The 17,044-nt window shown below is 53.8% G+C and overlaps 5 protein-coding genes across 5 annotated transcripts; 3 read left to right on the top strand and 2 right to left on the bottom strand.

Moving 5' to 3' along the window:
• Positions 1–92: 92 nt before the first annotated feature.
• On the top strand, positions 93–5,559 carry J4E84_006875 (uncharacterized protein; the record flags this gene model as incomplete). The annotated part of the gene is made up of 2 exons (XM_049389462.1): positions 93–3,110; positions 3,160–5,559. The coding sequence occupies 2 exons, from the start codon at positions 93–95 to the stop codon at positions 5,557–5,559; spliced, it is 5,418 nt and encodes a 1,805-aa protein (XP_049242655.1).
• A 421-nt stretch (positions 5,560–5,980) lies between these two features.
• Positions 5,981–7,663, bottom strand: J4E84_006874 (uncharacterized protein; the record flags this gene model as incomplete). Its single annotated transcript, XM_049389461.1, has 1 exon — positions 5,981–7,663. One exon carries the CDS (start codon positions 7,661–7,663, stop codon positions 5,981–5,983), a length of 1,683 nt encoding a protein of 560 aa, XP_049242654.1.
• Positions 7,664–8,167: 504 nt separating this feature from the next.
• J4E84_006873 (uncharacterized protein) lies at positions 8,168–11,967 on the top strand (the record flags this gene model as incomplete). Its single annotated transcript, XM_049389460.1, has 4 exons — positions 8,168–8,385; positions 8,438–8,848; positions 9,179–10,428; positions 10,475–11,967. The coding sequence occupies 4 exons, from the start codon at positions 8,168–8,170 to the stop codon at positions 11,965–11,967; spliced, it is 3,372 nt and encodes a 1,123-aa protein (XP_049242653.1).
• A 2,040-nt stretch (positions 11,968–14,007) lies between these two features.
• J4E84_006872 (uncharacterized protein) lies at positions 14,008–14,990 on the top strand (the record flags this gene model as incomplete). Its single annotated transcript, XM_049389459.1, has 2 exons — positions 14,008–14,116; positions 14,167–14,990. The coding sequence occupies 2 exons, from the start codon at positions 14,008–14,010 to the stop codon at positions 14,988–14,990; spliced, it is 933 nt and encodes a 310-aa protein (XP_049242652.1).
• Positions 14,991–15,160: 170 nt separating this feature from the next.
• J4E84_006871 (uncharacterized protein) lies at positions 15,161–16,159 on the bottom strand (the record flags this gene model as incomplete). The annotated part of the gene is made up of 3 exons (XM_049389458.1): positions 15,161–15,856; positions 15,911–16,045; positions 16,139–16,159. 3 exons carry the CDS (start codon positions 16,157–16,159, stop codon positions 15,161–15,163), a joined length of 852 nt encoding a protein of 283 aa, XP_049242651.1.
• Between the last annotated feature and the right edge of the window lie 885 nt (positions 16,160–17,044).

Raw genomic sequence — 17,044 nt, 5'->3', positions numbered from 1 at the left:
CGCTCTGCACATTCACTCACGCATACCAGAGCGATGCCAGCGTCTTCTCGTGCTTTTGTTCTCTTTTCTTGCTAGCGGTTCCCAGCATAGCCATGGTGTCGTCCAAATTCGAATCTCTCTCCGTGCGCCCTCCGACTCCACCCAAAGACCAAGAAGACACAGCCGCCGACGAGACGGTGCAATTCCTCCAAGACCCCTTTGGCGAGAAGCCAATCCCGCCCAGGCTCCGAGCAGCGAAGAGAGTGCCCAACACGCCAGAGCAATCGCCGTCGTCCGACATCGACATACCCTCGAGTTCTGCAAGCGCACGGAAGAGAGTCAACTTCGAGCTGCAGCTATGCGACATACCCACCAACAAGGCAGTCGCGCAGTCCTGGACACCCACGCGTAGCTCACCGCTGAAGCCCCTCCCCCAGAACCGCCTCACGAAGCCGCTCAAGTCGATCCTGAAGCCCTCCGACGGCACGCAGACACCTCCCGCAGAAGACGCTGCCAACCCGCTCAACTACAAGTCATTCGCCGAAATGCTGGACGCGATAGTGAAGCTGCTCGCTTCTTCCGAGCGCGGAACGCGGTTAGATGCATACGGTTCTTTGCAGAGGACAATGCAGGCATACGACAAGATACCCGACCCCCAGGCGCTGAAGCAGAAGATGTCTCTGTTGACCCAATTCATACGGCGCGACATAACAGCTGCAGGCGTGGGTGGGACAGGACTGGACTCACAGCTCATTGGACAGGCGATGAAGCTGCTCATGGCTCTGTTCCGCATCACAGACTTGATATCCGCCATGGACGAAGACTTCTGCTCCTTCATCATCGACCGCATCATCCGCGTAGCTTCCGATAGCTCCATGCCCAAGACCACCGTCAACACACACCTGGCTGTCCTGATGCAGCAAAGTTTCCGGCCGAAGACCATGACTGCGACACGCGTCGAGAAGGTGCTCGAGGCACTAGACACCATCCACGAGCGAACATCGGGCCACGCGGTACAGGCATACAGGGTCCGGATATACAGGAAGCTGCTTCAGCAACGCCCGGACGTTATGATCAGGCATACTGAACGATGGTTCACGCATACCCTCAAAGCTCTGGTGTCGGTTCAGAAGGATATCAGCCAAAGCGCACTGGACACTGCAGTAACGGCTGCGAAGACCATTGGCCATGACCGACATGTCGCCAAATCGGTCTTGTCTGTTCTGAACCGGGTCAAGAGCGACGGCGGCACCATTGCTAGCGTTTTCGCAGGTGAACTGGATCGTATGCTCGGTGGTGATTACGCCGTCTTGGTGCCACAGATTGTGGCTGCTGTCACAGGTCTACTCAAAGACTCGCTTGACGCGTTTGCAGGCTTGAAGGATTGGCTGGTCCTCATTAACAAGTGTCTGTCATCGGACAACGACCAAGTCCGATTATACTCCAATGTCGCCGTTGCCTTCCTGGCATACTCTGTTAACTTCATGAACCTACCCGAAGAAAAGAAAGTCAAAGCCTGGTCGGGGATGTTCGTTAAAATCTCGGTACATGCACTGCAACGGAAGACCCCAGTAAAGAAAGCCGAGCGCGATGCTGTTTCATCCGCATACTTCACAATGCTGTATTATGCATTTCGACCAGCAGCCTCTTTTGAACAATTCGACGGACATTGGACTGACTTCATAGCTGGCCTCTGGAGTCCAATAATCGCAAAGTCTGCTCCGCAGCACGCCATACCATGCCGAATTGTATCTGCTCTCTTGGATGGCTCTCGAAAACCTTGGAACGAGAATCGGGCGCTAGATCTTCGGCCACATGCCATGATCCAGCGAGGCGAGCTACCTCTAGTCGATCCTAAGTGGGTACGCAAGTCGATTGCTCTTGTACTGGAATTTGTTGAGGATATTCTAGAGGCTGCACTCAAGACCGAAAGCAAAGACCAGGAAGATGAACCGTTTCAGACGATGTGGACAGCAGTCATCAACTCTTTGGTGGAAGCAAGCAGTAAGGAGATCATGGCGTCCACAGAAACCAAAGATGCCATGGCACATATCATCAACCTGCTGCGTCGGATCTGGGACAGCCACACGGACAACATTGCGGTAGAACAGAAGAGGGAGGATCTTTGGGCAACCAAGTTCTGCTTCCTGATTGAGACTGTTGTGCAGAAGATGGGCGCTTTTCAGTTCGCAGACAAATGTCTCACACGCAACGCCGACAACGAGATCGAAGTCGCATCGACACCATCACATCGATCACGGCACCAAGGCACCCGATCGTCCCCGCTTCTCTTCCTACTGGATCTTCTCGTCACACAATCAGAAGGAAAGCTAGCTGATCCTGTTCGACTCCGCGCCATGGACGTCATCATCGAGCCCTGTTTTGCTGCCCAAAACACTCGGTTGAGCAAGTTGGAGCTTCTTCGGGATTGTGCCGCGACGGTGGATGGCTCACTGAAGGGTGCAGTGGCATCAGAGTTCTGGACGCGGATTGTGACCTTGCTCGATACCATGTTGCAAGATCAAACAGCCCCTTCAGGTGACCGCAGTGCTCGCTCATTGGGCAAAGAGTACGAAATTGTGGTCGAAATCCTCAGTCTGGGTTCTGCCTACTTGCTAGACAAGCCTGTCGGGCAGCAGATTCTGTCGACTTTGGTTGGTACCGTCCGACGAGAAGCAGGAGAAGGTGCACTTGCACTCGCTGTTATTGAAAAGGTCTCTGAGCAAGTCCTGAAGCGCACACCTGACGAAGACAAAGCTTCCTGTCTGGCATACGCCAGCATTCTTCTCCGCAACCTACCAAAGCAGATGAGCCGCAAAGTGATGGATCAAGGTCGGCAGAATCTTTGGCCTTCAAACACAGCTGCAAGGTCCCATGACATCGACCCTTATGTCCATCTTTACGGAGCCATCACTTCCGTTGGGTCAGCTGCTTACAGGAATCTTGATAAAGACGATGTAGAGCCTACCAAAGGCTTTCTTTCTGCGCTGAGCACCTCGGTTCAACACTGCTCGACGTCTCATCTCGCTGGGTATCTACGCAAGATACAAGATGCGATCCAGATTTGGGTGGAAGACCCGGAGAAGAAGATGCAGAGCAGGGAAGAGCCACTGAAGAGCTTGCATCGTGAGGTATGTTCACCGTTATCCGAAAGCTTCAGCAGTCACTAACCATTTCCAGGTCATCAACATGTGGGAGGAAGTCAACAAAGCTGTAGAGCGGTTACCGCGCAAGGACAGCCAAACGCTGCTTCATCTACAAGCGTTGGTGACCGCAGGCTTCCTAAGCAGACGCCGAAGTATCGTCAACATCTCTATTGCGACCTGGAATGCCACCTTTGGAAAAGAGGATAGCTTGCGATACCCTACTCGACTTGAGCAGGCTCTGCGCCAATTACGGAACAGTGTCGAGCTTTCTCTTCCTTCACTGGAAGTCCGGGAAGACGATGCTGTAAGTGCGTATATCAGTATCTCCGAAACGCTACTAATGTCAAAACAGGAGAACAAGCTCTCGTTCTACGACTCCGATACGAGCGCAGACGAAGTCAAACGTGCATTCAAGAGCCCGCGAGCAAAGGCCTCGCCCTTCAAGATCTCCAAAGCGTCGCGGAGATCCAAGTCTCGGTCTCCGGCAGTACCCACCTCAGCCACCAGGAGAGTGCCCTCGCGACAAACCCCGAAGATTCGTCTCCGCCACGACGACTCTCAGATCAAATTCGAGCCTATCGTCTCCTCGCCATCGAATCCGTTCCAGCAGGAATCCCAGGTATTGACTGATCGACAAAAGGAGATGATCGATCGTCAAAGACTCAGCAGCGGTATTTTCGCTAAAATGGGCGCTGTCTCGCCACAGCCAGAGGATGTGCGATCGCCGATGGAGATACACTCAGATGCGTTGACTGCAGATGACCTGCCAGACACCGCCTCCCGGGCAACTCCACTAAGGGCTCTCGCAGCCATGGGTCCTATGGACGGCTACCTTGGATCGTCGCCAACTCCACATTCCCGCAAGAATACTCGTCATATTGTGAGCGAGGACACGGACATTGCAACACCGACGGCCGTGCGGAGCATACAGTTTGCGAACGATGATCTGAACTCTTCGCCGCCTCAGTTCAACAAGGATGACAGATCTAACACCAAGCAAAGCGAGCCTGATGTTCTCGTAGGATCCAGCTTTGAGTACCGTCAACCAGAAAGCTCAGTCTCGGTTTCCTTTGATGAAGGAACGACAATCGATGAGGAAGCACTGCTTGATGCTGTTGCTCTCCACGACAACACACAAATGGACGCTGAACTCCCTTCAGACACTGTCATGTCAGACGTACCAAGCTCCACCATAGACCTGCAACTCACAGCCCAGATCGACGCTGATATGCAAGTACATGATGCTCCTGCGGAAGCAACAGAGTCCGCACAATCAGATTCTAATCCCGAATACGTCGATGCCGCATCACATCCACAGTCATCAATGTTGGAGGACCAAGCTGGTAGCGACACCGAAGTAGACGAGTCACAAACGCCAACTCGCGGCCCTGCCCGCCGATCTCCGCGAAAGAGCTCCCAAGCCAATACAAGCAGCACGAGCCGAGTAGGCGACTCTTTCGACAACAGTTCCGCAAAAGGAACACCGTACTCCCTGCGTAGTTCCTCCCGCCACTCCATGGGAAGCCCCTCCCGACCCCCAAGTGGAAAGAAACCCAGACGCACACCCGCAAAGAACAAGAAGAACGGCAAGAAACAGACGCAAGAGAGTCCTGCGCCTGCCCCAGCTACCGCTCCCGCCCCGGTATCAGAACCAGAGCCCGAATCATCCCAGCCCTCCGAGACAGACATCCTCGACAACATCACCGTCGCCGCCCCAGTCCCAACTTCCAACCCACGAGGCAAGAAACGTAAATCTACTCACCCTACCACCACTACCACTACCACTACCACCACCGAACCCCCCATCCCCGTCCCCGCATCAACAACTCGGAAGCAAAACCTCCGCCGCTCCCAATCCCTCCTCTCTCACGTCGAAAACACGCAGGATATCACTGTGGATGAAACTCCAGCGCCTAAGCGAGCGAGGCAGAATGCGGATCAGGATGTCAGTGAAGCGAAGAGGTCGACGCCGGGAAGTAGTGGGAGTAAGAGGTTGAGTCATGTGCAGGTTAGTCCGAGGCCGAGGTCTTCTGGGTCGGGGAAGATGGATGGAGTTGGAAGGGATGGGGATGGGGATGGGGATGGGGATGGGGATGTGGTGGAGGGAGGGGGGAGTGTGGTGGAGCTTCAAGATGAGCACAACGTCGGGCTCGAGCCTTCTCACTCCCAGTCCCATCAACAACCCCAACCCCCACCTGTACAATCAGCAACAGGCACCGATACGCCTACCCGTTCTTTCGCCGAACGCGTCATTCTCACCCCCCGCAGCATCATCAACCAACTCAAGAGCCTCAAGGAATATCTTTTCCGCACTCCGAGTCTGGTTCTAGGGCGCGAGGAGGAGAGGGAGATTGATGATGCGTTGTTTGATATTAGGAGGCAGGTGCATGCTGCGGGGTTGAGGGGGGAGAGTGAAGACAGGGAAGGACGGTGAGGGAGTGTGGTTTTGGGAAAAGATTGGGGATGTGGTTGGATGGTTTGGATGTGGTTTGGATGTGGGATAAAAGGTTGGCGGATGTGACATGGTGGATGTTGGTATGTAGGGAAACGTAGGATAATGTCATGGATATGAAGTCGATGTATTAGTGTCAAACATCCGTAGCATATGAACAACGTCCCATCACGATAGAATCAGAGAACATGCAGCCACCTCGGTCTTTTCTGTAATGTAATCCATATTCCAAAGTGTATCACAGAATCTGCGACATTCTAGTCACTAGGTGTAATGCCTTTTGTCTGCACGCAAAACGCCCACGCATGCTCATAAAAGTTTCGTTAAAAAGACACTCGGATAAAAGAAAGAAAAGAACCCAAAAGCAACCGCCAATCCGCCCACAAACGGGAAATCCATCCAACTACTGCAAGAGGGGATCGCGGAAATGCTTCTGCGAGTTCTGCGCCTTCTCAACATTAGCCTGGTAGCGGCTGCGAGCAGCTTGCTCCTTCCTCCTATCGCGCTTCTCGACAGCCTGGATCTCCTTCTTCTTGGCGTCGGTGACACCGACCATACCCCGCCCGCCGTTGGCGCGGGACAGGAGCTGGCGGTCCTTGTCGTGGCCGCGACCGCGGACTTGGAGTTGGCTGCCCTCGTCGCCTTCCTCGCCGTCCATGGTGACGTCGCCGTCCTGGTCCTCTTCGTCTTCGTCGCCGGCGGTGATGGCACCGGGTATGCGGGCGCGTTGGGCTTCCTCCATGCGCTCGGCGACGCCGGGGTAGTTGCGCAGGTTCTGGCGGTAGTACTTGTTTAGTGAGCGGTGACCAGCGGTGCGACCGGATGGGAGGTGCAGCTCGTATTCGTCGTGGTAGACGGCTTGGGGAGTGTGGTGCGCGTGGGAGTGGAAGCCGTCAGCAGCGCGGTGTGGGCGGGGGTCGGCGTGGTTGTGGTGCTTCGACTTGTTGAGTGACTTGTGGCGGTGGCTGCGGTCGATGGGTACGGCTGTGATTTCATCGGTCGGTACACTCGAGACGGTGCTGTCGGTCTCCCAACCTGCGTCCTCCTCGGCGTTGCTCGACATGGCTGCGTCATCTTCTGTGGTAGTCTTGGTCTCGCGCCTGGCACCGAGCTTGATTCCGCCTCCTGTTGTAGATGATGAATCGTCTGAATCTTCAGCCTCCTCTGCCATCTCGTCGAAGTCGGCAGCGTCAGGGTAAGAGCTCCGGAAGTCGTAGAACTCGCCAATCTCGACCAGCTCGATATCCGAGTCGAAAGCAATCATGCAGTGGCCGCGGTCGCGCATATGCGTTTGAATGCCAGAGGCGGTGTGAAGAGTCTTGTGGCATTTCAGGCACTCGTGGTAAGCGTGAACCTTCTCGTGGAGATGCTTGATAAGCTCCTCGGGTTGAGCGAGGAATTCCTTCTCGGGTATGAACATGCCGTGGTATCGTCCCATGTGGGTGATGTTGAGCTGGAAGTTGGGCGACTTGTAGTTGCAGAATAGGCAGTCGAGGAGGGGATCGGTGGCAGGCTTGGTCGATGCGGCGACGGAGCTTTTGTCGTCTTCGGCGGCGGTGGACTCGTTCTCAGCTGCGTCCTCGCCCTCGAGGCTCGCGTTTTGCAGACCTTCGGCGACATCTGCAACGTCCTTGTCCCCGTTGACGGTGGTGGCTTCCGATTCAGCCATGGACTCTCCCAGCGAGAAGGCAGAGCTGACCATGGAGCCCGTCACCGAGGCGGCATCGTCTAGTTGCGCGCCTCTGCCCGACTTGGCCATGTTGATGCGGTGCTTGGAGCTGTTGAGGTGGTTGTTGTACGCATTTTCGCTGAAGTACGTCTTCTGGCATGGGGTGCACAGTTTCTCAAACGACGCCTTGGCGGCAGTGGCGGCAGCGGTGGCCTTGTTCGCAAGAACCTTCTCGGTGAAGATCTCCGAGGATAGCGGTGGGAGCGAGGCCACGCGACGCTTGAGGTTGTAGCGATGCCAGTCGGTCTGCATGTGCGCCCGCTGCAACTCGCTCGATCGGAAGGCGACCTGGCATGTGTTGCAAGTGAAGGGATGCGTAGACTGGATGTTAGCCTGGGAAGGAACTTGCGACGCCATCTTTGCGAGTGTAGTCGGGCTTGACGGTGTGGTTGCACTCGGATGGAGGAGTAGAAATATAGGCGGTAGGTGGGGTTGAGTGTGGGATGTGGTAGCGCCGACGATTTCACGACTTTATGACTGGCCGAGGGGCAAAAAAACGACTAGGCCGAGCAGAGCGCGATTACAAAGTTGAGAAGGCGCGGGAGTCAGATTCTGCGTCTTATCAGCAGTGCAGCGCACGGCGAAGATGGTGAATTGCGCAAAAGGCCGACTTGGGGCGAATATTGAAGCGCACAGGCATGACATCAATCGGCAGGCGTTGCGCCAAGCCACTGGCACCTGCCATCCCTGCAGCGGATTAGAGCCGCAGGGCAAGAGCACCCCTCGGCCACTACCTCAGCCCTACACTCGTGTATCTGTCTATATGGGAGCGACTATGTGATACCATGACACTCGCACATACAATACCAGACCGCATCTCTAGCCGCCACTCTCTCTTACAACGACATCGTCATCGATGATATGAGCACGTCAGACGGGCCTGAGCACCCTCGCGATGCTCCGTACAATGCCACCAACCAAACCCCATCGGCTTCTGCAGCGGCTGGACCATCGACACGGCCATCACGTGCCTCGAACCGCTCCCGTAGGAAAGATGTGATAGACGTACAAGACACCAAACGCGTCCTGGAATGCTCACAGACAGAACGACAGCGCCGCTTCCAGCATCTTGTCCGACAGTGCGCCCATCACTCACTCTCATTTTCGGAGCGAATGCTGACTGTTAACTAGCTACCTATCCCAGATCCTACATGGCTGTAAAAGTGCCTACTGCGATACCCCCACGTGCCTCTCATCCGGCAAGCGCATCGCGTCCAGACCACACCGTCCACCTACATTGCTCACGGCCACCGCCCTAGCCCATTACCTCGCCGGTCAAGACAACCCGAACCGCGGCCTATGCCCCCACGAGCTCAAGCTCGCGCCTGACTCGTTCGAGAGTACGGATAGCCGCGCCCAGCATGCTAGGATTGACTCCGCCGAGGACTATATTGTCTATCCTTCGGTATGGCAGCTGGCACAACAGCGTAGGCAACGTCGTGCGGGAGATAGTGGTCAACAAGAGCTGGACGGCGACTTGATCAATGCCCTCAAGCAACGGCAGCAAGCTAGAAAAGACCCAAAGGCTCTTAGTCAGAACTTGTACGACAGCTTGACTATGATATACTCTTATACCACGCAAATACCCACACCTGCTTCTGTCCTTGCTTCACTTCGCAAATCCGAGCATACTCCTGCACATGACGCTCGTTCTACTCAAACATTCGCTACACTCGCTTCCCAGACCGATGGGCGTCATGCGGATCCAAGCACCAGGCCAACGCTTGGTACAAACGATTCGAACACATCACGTTCGAATGAAAACTCGCGTATCGTTCGTCAGCATTCACATCTATCAGCCGCCACTCGTGACAGTGCACAGCCAGACAACGCTGGCGCTGAGGTCCTGACTAACGGGCACCATGTCCACAGGATACCCTACCATCCCTCGAACGGCACGACTCAAAGACATCCTCCTTCAGCAGCATATCCTACTGCCGTGGATGGTGCATCAGATCTAGCGATGCTATCAATCTCGAAAACAGGAAAGAAAAGCTTCACTATCGGTGGGACATACCCGGCTGCTGCGCCCCGCGCGAAGCCATCATCAGCAGCAACCGAACTACCTAAGAACACCCTTGTTGAGGAACATTCATCATCCGATGTACCCGTTATCCCAACATTGAATTGCAATGTCCTCGATGAGCTCAAAGACGACGTCCATCGCTACGGCAAGAGCCACACTACAGACTTCAATTACGTTGTCGACTTTGATCGTCGGCGACGTACGCGACGTACAAAACCCCTCGTCAACCGATCTCTGTTCTATACCTTGAGTGGCCCAGAAAAGCTACTTGCATCATTCCATGATACCAACCAAGACTTCAAAGACTCACCCTTATCTCATCTCGACTCATCACGCTTAGCGAACTCTTTTAGAGATTGGAACCATCGCAACGGTGCGCTCATCTTCGATAGCCTATGGCTCGCACTGGACGCTTTGTTCGTCTCTCCACCTGAACTCGACGTTCAGAAGAGTCCCCGTCTGAGGCCATCAAGAAAGGGCGCTTCCAATAACAGTCCTCCCGACCCGTCCTCCAGTGGTCATCAAGGTGCCTCGCGCTATCTCGACACCCATGAAGCCGCTCACATCGTTATGATATGCATACACGCACTCACCTCCCTGGTACCGCTTGGATGGCCGCACACATGGGCCCAAATACGGAAGCTTCGATCTTGGGGTGTGATGGTGCCCACTAGTACTCCCAATACCGACGCCTTTGCGCATCCCTACATGGACATCATTGACGAGTTGGAGTACGAACCGGCAGTGCGTCTTGCCGATCGTTTACTTCGGGCTATCGGAACGCGGACTTGTTTCGAACATATACTCGCCAGTTTAGACGTCGCAGAGACGAACCGGGATGAGTCAGAACAGGTTACACCTTCTGTCGGGCTTGTGGATGTGATTATGCAACATCTGGAGGTGGTGGAGCGCGTCAGTATGGCGGCTAAGATGAAGCTGAACTCGAGCTATGACCGCGACGGAGATCCAGGGTGGACTGTGACAGCTACTTTCATGGAGTGGCTGAGGACTATCATCGTCAAGAAATGGGACAGCAAGGCTGAAATCAACAAATGGAGCAGCGTTGGCACAGCCGTGATGGTTCTCGACAAACTCCGTAAGCATACAGGATGTTTCTACTATAACTAAGCTAACGTTTCCAGACTCGAAGCGGCAAGCTCTACACTTACACTCGAACATGTTCGAAATGCCGATACTCGATGAGCGCATTGACACAGTAAACGAGCCTGTCAACTACCTCACATGGGAGCATCACCCCAATACTCTACACGTTTTCGAATACCCATGCCTCTTCTCCGCGCAGCATCTCGTAGCGTACTTCCGTACCATCAACTTCACTGAGATGATGAAGCAGTACGACCATACTATGCGCACCCACCAAATGCAGAAGTCGCTGGAGATGTTCCTCAAAGAGCCTTATTGGTGGATTATTAAGAGGAAGATGAAGACTACCCTGAGTGAATACCTAGTGTTGGATGTCAGTCGCGAAGAACCTTTGAAAGACACACTTGATCAGCTGTGGGGTATGGACAAGAGGATGTTGCTGAAACCGCTCAAGGTCAAGATGGGTCACAATGAAGGAGAAGTTGGTGCGGATCACGGCGGCGTGACGTACGAATTCTTCCGCGTCGTTCTGAGTGAGGCATTCAGGCCGGAGAATGGTGAGCCTTACTATACCATTGCGAAACCTCCCCAACTAATTTTACCAGGCATGTTCACGATCGATCCACAGACGCACATGACGTGGTTCCAGCCAGGCAGCTTCGAACCTCCCTGGAAGTTCCAGATGCTCGGTATACTATTCAGTCTTGCCGTCTACAACGGCATCACCCTACCCGTCACCTTTCCCCTCGCCTTCTACGAGTATCTGCAAACCATCGGAAACCCGCGCGTCGAAGGTCCAGCTGACTACGACCCCATCGACTACATCAGCGACGGCTGGCCCAGCCTAGCAGAAAGTTTCCGCACCCTCCTATCCTGGAGCGACGGCGACGTCAGCGACGTCTTCATGCGCGAGTACGTGTTCAGCTACGAAGCTTTCGGCCAGCCAGTCGACCAAAACCTAGGTGATAACTTCCCTGCCCTCGCTGAATCAAACTCCCCTCTCGAAGAACCCGGTCTGGTCACCAACGAAAATCGTCTACAGTATGTCAAAGACTACGTCCGCGCCCTGACATACAGTTCCGTCGCCCCAAACCTCATCCCTTTCCTGCACGGCTTCCTCACCTGCATCCACCCAAAGAGCCTCCAACTCTTCACCCCACAGTCCCTCCGCCACCTCATCGAAGGCACACAACACATCTCCATCCCCGACTTGAAACGCTGCGCGAAATACGAAGACGGCTACACAGCCACACATTCCAATATCCGCAACTTCTGGGATGTGGTCGAGGGGTACAGCCAAGAAGAATTACGCCTTCTCCTCGAGTTTGTTACTGCAAGTGACCGTGTCCCTGTTACGGGCTACGAGAGTATCACGTTTCACATTGTTAGGATCATGGGAAGCCCGGGGAGCTTGCCGAGTAGTAGCACGTGTTTTGGGAAGCTATATTTGCCGGACTATGGCGACAAGGGATTGTTGGAGAGGAAGTTGGGGTTGGCGATTCGGAATTCGAAGGGTTTTGGGAATGTGTAGAGGAGATGGCACACGTATTCGGCACAGACGCAGAGGAGGGAAACGCAGCTACAGGTAGCTAGTGGCAAAAATGCAAGGCACACTCGCCTGTAAGACAGATCGCGTGTCAGAACCGGAGCATGTCATGTCACATACATCTTCTTCCACGGCTAAAGCTTCGTCTCCTGCGGTCGGATTTGGAGCAAAAAAAGGGGCAAAAAACAGCGAAAACATACAACAGCGGGGATTCGCTAGTGGTCACCCACCTAACTACTAATCCGCCGGTACATTGCTTGTATATGGCTGAGCGGACGGGAAGCCTAATTCTCAATGTCCTATGGTCGTATGTGAAGGGTTAGAGATAAAAGCGGTATCTATTAGGCGGATGTGAGGGTCTCCCAACAGTTCCAGGATTTGATCCCACACCAAAGAGGCATATGCTCCTTCGATGCAGACAGTAGCCTAGTCTTTCTTACAGCGCTCATCGTTGAACTTGTACCTTACTGCGCAGGATAGGTAATTAAAGTCTCTTGTTGTCTGCTCTATGTAGTCACTCTCCGCTCCTGCCAAACGTAACCCAATCATCCACTCTGTCCGAAACTTTCTCCAATATTCTCTTGATCCACCACGCCATGGTGAACGCATTATTTCGGGGACACCCACATGACGATGTCTGGTATACAGTTAGAAAGTCTCTCCGCCGATGACATGCGAGAGCTGGATGTAAACGCAATGAGAATGACGTGTTTGTCACAGTTGTGAGGTGCTGAAACGCTGAGCGGGTGTCAGCAAACCTTGTGTGTAACCTTATATGGGTGGTTCGATAGTGACGGTAGCTAGGGTTTCCTCCGAACCGTTGAATGGTGTGTAAATGATGGAAAATTCGATGTGTGAGGTCATTGTTGTTGGGATAGAGAGGAGTGTCGCTGAGGTCGCCCGGCTGTCGGCGAGCTGCTGCGCAGGGACAGACGATGGTATGGCAACATGCAAAACCCGAGTCAGACAACGAACGAGCCGTTGCGGTACTTCCCATTGTCGAATGCCGTGGAGGCCGAGGTATCAAATCCTTTTCTCAATTTCATGGATGACGCTGCCTAGGTACCCGTCAGACGGAGGAGAAGCCTCCGATGACATTTGTAATCCTCGACCTGCTAGGCTTCGACGTCGAGTATGATTACATTCTACATATCCGGGCGCTGGGTAGTATCTGCTGTATACCTAGGTAGCTCTAGGCTTGCGGAGAGAGGTCCTCTTTAACCTCTAGCTTCACGCCGTTGGGTCGAATGCAGAAGTCGCGTCGCATCCGGTTCAAGTATGGTTCCTAGATTGATGCCAATCGCCTCGCACGTGTCTGCGGGTTACTGGACAGGTACATTCGGAACTTGCGTCTTCACCGTATCCAGTACCATGCGGTCGTACAGTCGCAATCATGTGAAGCGAAAGTTACCTAGGTAGGTATCAACGGCAAGTCGACGCGACGGCAGACAGCGGAGAAAACCAGTGCGGGGTCGATCACCACGAAGCCTGCCGCGATCCCCCATACATACATACCATCTCCACAACACGCACGCGCAGCCGGTCGTTCCCGCTTACCACACAGCAGCACACACGTGCGTGAAAGCGAAAGCGAAGTTGCCGAAGTGTATATTGTGGTTTTCGATACACTAACACGTCGGCGTAGCGGCAAAACAAAGTGCGAACATGGCGATCGGTCAGGCGCTACGTGCCCTGAACACCTCAGGGCGCAGGTCCGAGCCTGTCACGGCGATTAGTTTGCGCCACTGGACTCCACCTTCAACCTTTTAGGAGGATGATGAGTTCGGGGTTGGAGCTTGTGAGACCGAGTCGTGCGGCGTACCTGACAGCTGGTAGCTTGCGATCTGCACGAAGCGATGCTTGAACGACTCAGGATGGCTGGTTCCGAGAGGTGTGCTACGGTGCCTTGGAATGGTGGAAGCGTTTAGGGAGTGGAGTGGAGTCAGTGGCAGGGTCCTGTATGTATATAATGCGTTGTCGCTTTGATGAGAGAGTTGTTGTTGAGGATCAAGACATCTCATCATCATGAAGCTCTCCACCTTTGCCGTTGCCGCTCTCGCCGCACCCTTCGTTGAGGCTGCCCCAACTGACATCCGGGAACTTGCCAACAGGCAGACAAAACCCAAAGAACTCAGTACGATATACCAACTGTATCCGACATGATCGCTTGCTTACTCCCACCAGTTCAGCCAGAGTTCTACCCAGTCCTACAACGATACACCAGATACGCCGTCGCCTCCCTCGCCACCTTCGTCTACGGCTTCGGAACATGCAAAAGCCCTCCCTTTGGCTCAAAACTAGTCCGAAAAGTCGTGTCCGATATCGTAAACGACACCCAAGTCGCCGTCTTCCAAGATGACGCCGCCAAAGAATTCATCGTCTCCTTCGCTGGCTCATCTTCACTCCAGGATTTCGGGACAGACTTCAACTTCTTCTTCATGCCTTTTGATTCCGCACCAGGATGCACCGGCTGCCAAGTCCATGGAGGTGTTTTGAAAGGTTGGCGATCCGTCCAGGCTGGTGTCATTCAGGCTCTCGCGGAACTACGTGCTGAGAAGCCGTCCTACTCCACCATCATCACTGGTCACAGTCTAGGAGGTGGTCTGGCAAGTATCGCCTACACGGACCTCAAAGCCAACGGCGTACCAATCAAGATCGCATACACCATGGGCTCCCTGCGCGTCGGCAACCAACAGTACGCCGACTACACTGACAAGCTATCTGGCGCGAGCGACACCCAACTCGGCACTCTCATCCGCATCACGCATCGCATAGACGGCGTACCCGGATTACCGCTCACCCCCATGGGTTTCGTGCATACACGCACTGAGATCTATGAGCAAGACACTGCACCCATTCTAGGTACTCAGAGTGCGGGGACAACGTACCGCTGCTTTGGCCAGGAAGCGCCCGATTGTAACAAGGGAACTGCTACGGGCTTTATTAACCAGGACCATTTAGTGTATACGGAGATCAATATGACAGACGGGGCGCAATGTAATAACTGATTGTTTGGTGGTAGGGAGGAGGGGGATGACGATACTCATGATGATGTATGCTTGTAATGTAACCTTAGTTTTGTTTCTACCAATACAATACACTATTGTACCAGGACCGAGAGTTTTCATTCATTTTGGTTGGTTCTGACTCCCTCATAAGTAGTCTCAAATACGCAGACTCATAGGTTTCTCAGCCTCGCCCGAGTAATAATCGACTGATCCAGCGTCGCCATGATGGCTCGCCCATCGACATTCGCCTGGAGCGCCTCACACGCCATGCTCAACGGAAACCCAGCAGATGAGATACCATACAGCATAAAGTCTTCCTGCAGTAGATACTCCATGCTCTTGTATATGCAAGTGCTGAGCTCAAGGCACTCCTCCCGCAACGCTTCGGGGCTGTATGCCGCATCATCACGCACCACATGCTTCAGTCCCGGAAACCGGTTCAACAGGCCCTGAATCTCCTTGAGGCAGAGAAGTTGGAAAGCCCAGAAGTAGACGAAGACGTTAGCGATACCGAGGCTTGGGTACCATAGTGACTCGTAGGTGCCGCCGAGATCGCGCTCTACGCTCTGTCGGCAGGAGATTGGTTCTAGGGTGTTTGCTAGAAAGCCACTGTGCCAGTTCTTGAGTTGGGATATGCTTCCCATGAGCTCGGTTATGAGTTGAGAGGCTGCTCCGGCTGTGCCAATGGCGGCGGCGTCGGGGGATGTAGGCAGTACGACGTCGATCTTCTCCAGGAGACCTGGGATGTGGGCTGCGACACCCAAGAGACTCTGTAATGGGGCACCTTTGTGATGCTGGAAGGGCAGTGTAAGCCAGGATCCATCTGCGAAGAATGTCGATTTCCGAAGTATGAAAGCTTTGAGTACCTGGCGCGTAGAGGTGTTAGATCAGAGATGATGTCTACGTGACGCTGTACTTACTAAAAGCGGTCTGAAGCCCATGAGCATAGTATGCTCAATGCCCGATGCGAAGAGCTCCGGTGGCATGAGTTGAAACATCTTGCTGACGCCTTCGACATGTATCAGCCAACTTGACTCTTGGGTTGGCGACAGCACCTGTCATGTGTTATTAGCTTCTGTTCGAAAGAAGTGCTTTAGAAGACTGCCGAAGGTATCGCAGACAGTCATCTAAGAGATAGGCGAGGTTACCTCCGTCAGTGCCAAACACATGACTGCGGCTACAAGTTCGCTTCTGTAGGTATCTCCCACAGCTGCAAGACTTTCTCCCAGAAGGCGGAGACTGTCCTCATATTGCGCGACTACTGCATTGAGACAGTCTCTACGCTCTCGATAAGCGGTGATAGCAAGTGCCAAAGCGCTCACGGCCGAGTACAAACACTGAGAATACGGTCCCGTCATATCGGCAGTGAGTTCTGGGAGGGCCTTGGCCCAAGAGCCACAAAACCATGAGCATTGTTCAGATGCATGTGTCGCATTACATGGTAGCTCTTGGACGGGGATGAAATTGCGCAAGATCAACGATACTTTCTCGCGGACGATGGAAGGATCTGGAGGATAAGCACCATGCGAAGGTGGTAAGTCGCTCGATGTGAAGGTGACCTGCTGGGGAAGTCTAGTCGACTCGTCTTTAGCCTGAGTACAACCCGATTCGGCATCGGAAGGGCATTGCGCATCCACTGGGAGAGGCAGCTTTGTCCGCGGAGCCGATTTCGGACGCGCCCTTGGCTTTACTGCCGTTTTGGTCGCGTCGAAGGGTACAAATAAGGCGTCCGGGTACCCTTCGCATGTTCGCTTACTGAAAACACATTGAGTGCATGCTGGACGCTTGCCATCGCACTGTTTAATAGCAGATAAGATCAGCACATACATCCCGAAATCAAGGAATCATGCCAACATACCTGAAGTTTTCGTTTGCGGCAAGTATCACAGAGATTCTTTTTCCTGACCTTCATGGCAGAGGTACGCGTCCGTGAGGGAACGCGATATGTTACCGCAACCGGAAGGTGTCGATTGGCTTCGGGGTTTCACTCCCGAATTGAATGGCCTAGAGTGGGGCACTACCATGAAATCTGGTATAGGATGGAAATAGCTAGG

Source organism: Alternaria hordeiaustralica, assembly GCF_023758085.1.
Source record: "Alternaria hordeiaustralica strain BMP 2776 chromosome Unknown scaffold_14, whole genome shotgun sequence".
Lineage (NCBI taxonomy): Eukaryota > Fungi > Ascomycota > Dothideomycetes > Pleosporales > Pleosporaceae > Alternaria > Alternaria hordeiaustralica.
Note: the sequence above shows the minus strand (reverse complement) of the source record. Positions and strands in the feature narration are given on the sequence as shown.